The sequence below is a fragment of the Euphorbia lathyris genome, chromosome 4 (assembly GCF_963576675.1).
Source record: "Euphorbia lathyris chromosome 4, ddEupLath1.1, whole genome shotgun sequence".
Classification (NCBI taxonomy): domain Eukaryota; kingdom Viridiplantae; phylum Streptophyta; class Magnoliopsida; order Malpighiales; family Euphorbiaceae; genus Euphorbia; species Euphorbia lathyris.
In genome coordinates, this window is record NC_088913.1 from 91,057,577 (window position 1) to 91,064,771 (window position 7,195).

Genomic DNA, 7,195 nt, shown 5'->3' on the forward strand with positions numbered 1-7,195 from the left:
AGGATTCTCTCTTACTCTTTACTGCTTGTCGTACTTCTTCTGTCCACCAAGATGTGTCCTTACCCGGTGGCATGCTACCTTTAGATTCCCCTAGAACTTCCTTCGCTACTTCCCTTATACTATGCTCCATCTTATTCCATATCGAATCTATATCTGAATCCATATTGCAAGTCCAAATATCTTTTTTGGTCATCTCATCCACAAATTTTTGTTGATTCTCCCCTTGCAATTTCCACCACTTAATCTTAGTCTCTACTTGAGGTGTTTGTTTTCTTATACATTTCCTACTTCGAAAATCTAGCACCACTACTCTATGTTGGGTTGTCATACTCTCACCAGGGATCACCTTACAATCAATATAACTCTTTCTCCAAGCACTCCTTACTAAGAAGAAGTCAATTTGGCTCGCATTACCGCCACTCCGATAAGTCACTAAGTGAGATGTTCTCTTCATAAACCATGTGTTCATGATACTCAAGTCATAGGCTGATGCGAATTCCAAAATATCATTTCCTGCTTCATTCTTATCTCCAAAACCATACCCTCCATGAACACTCTCAAACCCATCTCGCCTAGAACCCACGTGTCCATTGAGATCACCCCCTAGTACCATTTTTTCATCCCTAGGAACCTGTTGCACCACTTCCTCTAAGTCATCCCAAAAAGCTTGTCTTATAGACACATCTAATCCTATTTGTGGCGCATATGCACTAATGACATTCACAACCTCATCCCCTATCACTAGCTTAACACTCATAATTCTATCGCTCTTCCTAGACACCGCTACTACCTCATCAATATACTCCCTATCAATAAGAATACCTACTCCATTTCTACCCTTATCCTTTCCTGAGTACCAAAGCTTATAACCCCAAGGAGCTATCTCTCTAGCCTTGGCTCCAACCCACTTGGTTTCTTGTAGGCATAATATATTTATTCTCCTCCTCTTCATAACATCTACAATTTCAGCTAATCTTCCTGTCAAAGAACCTATGTTCCAAGTCCCAAAGCGTAACCTACTACCCTTACCCCTACCCCTACCATTACCGTGGACTAGCTTATTTACCCGCAACCCTTGCATATTTGACACCACCCCCGGGTCCTGGGGTGGCGCGCCGCTTCGGGGCGACGACCTAGCAACCCTTGCACATTTATCACTACACCCGGGTCTAGGAAGTGCAGCGCGTCGCTGAGTAGGGAACGCCCCAACGGTATTTATATTATGGTTCATGTCATAAGATGTGGCTAAGTTTTACGCTGGCCGCCACAAACCTACCGCAACCCTCCTCCTTTGTCCGGACTTGGGACCGGCTGTAAAGGCCACCAAGTGACCCTCACAGGCGGAGTTCTATAAGTAAATAATAATAACAAAAATTAACATTCCATAAAGTAATAATTCTAACATTGTATCTAAATTCAAAAATTCAAATAAAAATAATAAAACTGAACAACAAGATCATAAATCCAGTCCTTTCACTCCCAATGATCAGGGCTGATCTATGGGGCTTCGTTTTCTCCGACTGATCTATCAAAGACAAAACAGTTTATAAATTACAGTTTATAAAACACCCGATGGAAAATCAAATTGAAATATATTTAAAAAATAAATACCTCTAGGATTGGTTTGGTTGGTGTAGTCGGCTTTCTAATTCTTTAACTTCCGTGTTTAACCTCTTGACTGTATTTCTCAGTTGAGTTAGAGTTGTTTGATTTCTTCTTTCCCTTTCAATTTTTCTTATCTGTGACCTCCATTCATCTCCGCTTTTTAGAATGAAGATCAATGCAGCATAATAAAACCCTAAACAATAACCAACTGTATCTTCCATGGTTATACCAATTGAAACTATAGTCCCCGCTACTACGGATGTTAGAGCAAACCCCATACTCCCCATACCTAAAGATAACCCAATACAATTTAAACCCGTCAACATACAAATCAATAAGAGTATAACATTATACTCATTAACAAAATCCTTCAGGAAAAAAGCGGATCCTATAGTAAGCATGTATTCTATTATGCATTTTCCTAAATGCACATAGAATTCATTACTATCATCGTTCCTAATAATTTGTGCGACTCGAGGACAAAACAAATAGGATATGTAAGACAGAACTATATTCACGCACAAAATGAAGGCGAAAATAAATAATCGCGAAAATAAATAATCGGAAAGGTGTAGATGTATGTTCAAACCTAGGACTCCTCATCACAAAGAGAATCCCCCAGCCGGCACAGCAACCATTTGAAAATAAGGCATACCATACTGCCCACGCCGCGTCTATGTCACGAACATAGTTAGTTGGAACAAACGGAAGCTGCTCAGGCGGATTCCCACCTTCTGGGGGATCAACGGGAAGCCCAGGCTGACTCTGACCAACTGGGGGAACATTAACGGAAAGCCCAGACTGAATCTCACCTTCTGGGGGAACAAACGGAGGCTGCTCAGTCGAATTCTCACCTCCCCCGGAAACATTGGAAAGCTCAGTCAGATTCCCACCTTCTGGGGGATCAACGGGAAGCCCAGGCTGACTCTGACCAACTGGGGGAACATTAACGGAAAGCCCAGACTGAATCTCACCTCCTGAGGTAACATCGCAAAGCTCAGGCAGAATCTCACCTTCTCGGGGAACTGGGGGGACAACGTGAAGCCCAGACTGAATCTCACCTCCCTCGGGAACATCAACGGGAAGCTCAGGCAGGTGATCAACGGGGAGATCAGGCAGAATCTCACCTCCTGGGTTAGTAACGGGGAGCTCAATACCTTCAGCCATAAGTGGAGCTTTTGTTACCGCCGACGATGGTGGTGTAGGAGTAGAGAGAGAGGAAGGTTTTTACTTTTTGTAATACTGCAAGGAGAACTCTCTAGAATGAAAGGGTAGGGATCAGGTATAGCGGTAGCACTATTATATAAAACAGGAAGTAGTTTTCAGATAGGGTATCAGTTAAAAATGAATTAAATATATTAAAATTAAAATTCACTACAAGACAAGATATGTATTTTATCACCTTGCTAATGAAGTTGGCGCTACAAATACACCAAAAAGGAGTGAGGACCAAATACAGAATTGGAGTAACAGTATATATACAAAATTCCCAATTTCTGCCAGATTTACCCTTAAAATTTACTTCCACATCGCTAATTTCTTTTTTTCTTCACAGCTCCCATCATCTAATTAGGTGTTAAACGGTGCCATTTTAGAACATCATTAGAGCTTCTAATTACTCCCAACTTCCATCTTAGTATTCCACGCCTCTTTATTTTTATTTTTATTTTTCTTTTTCTTTCTTTTTTTTCTTTTTTCAAAAAAAAACATAATTAAACCTCTCAATTTTATTAAGTTCTTGATTAATTATTTTTCCATATTTATTCATTGATTATTGATTTTGTTATTAATTCGGTCTTTATTTAACTTTTTCATCGATAGCACGTATCGTTAGGGCAATTCGGCTTATTGATGTTGACAAATAACAATAAGAGTTTATTAACTAAAATAGATAAAGAGTAAAAAGTAAAAAGTAAAAAGTAACAAGAAATTACATAAAATAATTTCCAGTAGATTCCTCCAAATTCGATCTTTTCCTCTCTCATTTTGTGATTTTCAACATTATATTGTCAAATCGATCTTCCCCTTTTCCAAATTCGATGGAAAAGTTAAATAAGAGTCAAATCCATAATAAACTAACTCAATAATCAACGACTCAATGACCATGTTTGGTAAAGAGCGTTTTGGGATAAAAAGAGCGGTTTTGACCAACTTTAGCGGTTTGACCACTGAAACCGTTGATTCGAGTGTTTGGTGGAGAGAGGTTTGAGAGAGAGTTTTGAGATGAAAACGCTAATTTAGAAAAACTCTTAAAAGGAGCTTTTTCAATTAGCGTTTTGCAATATTAAAATTAATGGACTTCTTTAACCCTAATTATTTTAAATATATTTTTATGTATTAAAAAAAGGAATACCTTTATTCGTCTTTTTGCACAACCCGCTATTATCAATCAGCTAATTTTTACCAAACAGGTCTACACAAACAACTAGTCAAATCAGCTAATGTAATCAGCTAACAGCTAATTCCCAAACAGGGCCAATATGGAAAAATAATTGAACAGCCTCTTCATATTTTCTTTCTTTTTTGCCTTCCTCGAACTATTATTATTTTTCTCTCCGGATCACAGAATATGAGTTTCATCATAGGAAAAAAAAATTATGGGTCATCACAAAAATAGAGCGGAGAGCTCTCTATATAAATTTACAAATTATTACTGGTTGAATGTATAAAGGATAAAGGTCAAATTTGATCCCAACGTTTTTTAGAAAATGCAGATTTTGTCTCAACATATAAAAACAGTATAAATTTAACTCTAACGTTTTCATGCAAGATCAGTTTTAGATCTACGTCACTGTAATGTTTTAACTGTCACATCGGGCTTTTAAATAAGTTTATTGATAAACTGTAGCAATTAAATTTACACCATTTTGTATGTTCTAACTCTATATTTCTCCTTTTTTCAAAAGAAAAAACTTTATATTTCTCAATAAAAAAATGTTTGAGTTAAATTTGGCCTTTATTCCATAGTGTAATAATAGATAGAATATTAATTGCATAAATTTGCAAAGCACAAAAATATCCTTAAACAGCCTATTGTAAGCATAAACATAAAAAACTTCAGTTTATTACATTCCAATAAAATGAAACAAAATTTATATTTCACCAATTGAAAATCTATTAGTTTCTATTTCAATATTTTTTATATTCCTTTTTATTGATGAAAGAATTGGCAATTTTATTTTTTTAAATGCAAATTTATTATTTCATAAATAATTTAGATTTATTAAATAAATAAAGTTATTTTTTAATCGAAGCGAAGCGAGGTATCCTTCTAGTAAATATTAAAATTGAAAAGTTGGAAAATTAAGACAACCGAAAACAAAAATATAATTTGTTGTGGGGCATGATAAAAGAAATAATTTAATTAATTTGTTTTAGAGATAAAAAGTATAAGGATATAATTTTAGCGTTTGAAATTTAAAATAGTTAGTGTAATTTTACTCCTAACGTCAGTAAATAAGAGTATTTTTTATTTCTATATTTAAAATTGAGTCATTTTCAAATATAAAAAAAATATAAATATATTATCTATATTCTGTTTGATTTGCATATTAGTTGGTTCTATTTTTTATATTATTAAAATTAAAATTTTACAAAATATTCGAATTTTTTATCTGACTCATGCTGACGAACATGTTATAATTTATTTATTTATTCACATAGTGGAGATGACAAAATTCATAACTGAAAAAAAAAACACGGTCAATGAATCAATTTTCAAATTTACCCAATGTGTCAACTTTAGAGGAAAATTATTCTCCAGTCCCAATATTAGAGGTAAAATTGCTTAATGTTAGGAGGCCACTTTTGCACCTTATACCTTTGTGTTATCTTTATTTTCTTTTATGATACAATCCGAAATAAAATGTAAAGATACTCCTAATATCGATTAGACGGGAGCAATTTTATCTCCATTGTACAAAATAGTACAATTTTATCCATATGGTTGACAGCCCAGAGCAAGTTTACCTCTAGCTACTGCAATTTTAATATGATGGAAAAATTCATCTTATCCCTCAAATTAATGTTAGGTAATTTAAATAAGGTTAAAATAGTAAAATATATTATTTTATCCTTATTCATATCCCACATACCAAACATTGAATAATAATTCTCGACTATCATATTTTTATCTTTATCCCCACCATTTATATTTATCTTTATCCCAACTTTTATCCTTATCTCTATCCCAATAGAATATCAAACGCTCGTAAAGGTAAAAATGGATATGTTTAGCGCAAATTAAAATTTAAGTATCAACTTATCTTCCAAATTGATAAATTTTAACAAATTAACTCAAATTTTATATATTTTTAATTATTATCAATGAATTTGTCAAAATTTACAAACTTAAAAATGATGCAGCGCGGAATCCACTGAGAGTTTTAAACCGTAAACTCACAAAGGCTAACAACTTCTCTAGCTAACTAGAAGGAGTGGATCCCAAATTCATGGACTAAATCCATAGGAAATCAAGATTCTCCATTGTTGAAGGTATAAACCTTAACAAAAGCTTCACAAAGAAGAGTTTTAATTTGATTGATAAAAAGTTGAAGAACCATTACAAGGAAGAGATGAATTTATATCATCTCAAAAACCCTAATAGCCTAATTACATAAAGGGTAGAATTACATAATTAATTAAAGCATAAAGATAAGGGTAAATGGGGTAAAGATAAGTGGAGGGGGTTGATTTGAAGGTGGGAGAGGAGCTGAGGGACCAAATGTGTAAATAACAAGGAAGCTGAAGTAAGGAGCAAGTTGCTGAAAAGTGGAAATACGCCCTGCGTGTCCAACAGTACGCCCTGCGTGTCTTGGCTGATGAGCTCTTCTCAGGATCAGACACTCAAATACGCCCTGCGTGTCCAACAGTATGCCCTGCGTGTCTTGGCTGATGAATTCTTCTCAGGATCAGACACTCCAATACGCAGGACGTGTCCAACAGTACGCCCTGCGTGTTTTGGCTGCTGACTCTTCTCCGGATCATTCCCTTTTTACACGCGGAGCGTGTTTTCTTCCACGCGGGGCGTGCCCCAACCAAGCCCTGCGTAAGTGACCTTCTGGATTTTCTCCGGATCACTCTCAAGTACACGCGGAGCATGTTCAACTACATGCGGGGCGTGTCTGAGCAGATGTGTTGTATTGTTTTGGCCTCTTTCATCGATTGTTGCTCGCACTTGGTTCTTCCTCCGACTTCCCTTGCTCGGACTCGATCCTAGGGAAAGATGCCCCGCATCATTCTCTCTCTCTTAAAAAGAACTTGACCCCAAGTTGCTTGCCACGCATTGAAGAGACGTGTTTGTCGTGAATGAACCCGAATCCTCAAATCGAACCAAGGTGTTGTTCGAGATGAATTCAAGGAGTCCACTCCACATATTGTCGGACTCACCTTCTCCTCACGAGCTTTTCCCGATATCTCAACGAGTACTTCACCCCAACATCCATCTTCCATGGCACTCATCTCCCAATCTCCACCAATCTCGGATGCTCTACCAACATCGAATGGTATGTCTTGGCGAAGCTTGTCAAACCACTTCCCCATAACTGCTTGGATGATCTTCCAACGCTCCTCATTTGGTTGCACGGACCAC

At 36.4% G+C, this 7,195-nt stretch overlaps 1 protein-coding gene across 1 annotated transcript; it reads right to left on the reverse strand.

The window, feature by feature from the left end:
• Positions 1-1,416: 1,416 nt before the first annotated feature.
• On the reverse strand, positions 1,417-2,859 carry LOC136227759 (uncharacterized). The gene is made up of 2 exons (XM_066016498.1): positions 1,612-2,859; positions 1,417-1,525 (listed from the first exon to the last, which is right to left on the reverse strand). The coding sequence occupies exon 1, from the start codon at positions 2,770-2,772 to the stop codon at positions 2,062-2,064; it is 711 nt and encodes a 236-aa protein (XP_065872570.1). The 5' UTR covers positions 2,773-2,859; the 3' UTR covers positions 1,417-1,525; positions 1,612-2,061.
• Between the last annotated feature and the right edge of the window lie 4,336 nt (positions 2,860-7,195).

Coding starts and splice junctions, on each gene's coding strand:
- LOC136227759 (XM_066016498.1), bottom strand. CDS start 2,772: ATGGCTGAAGGTATTGAGCTCCCCGTTACTAACCCAGGAGGTGAGATT.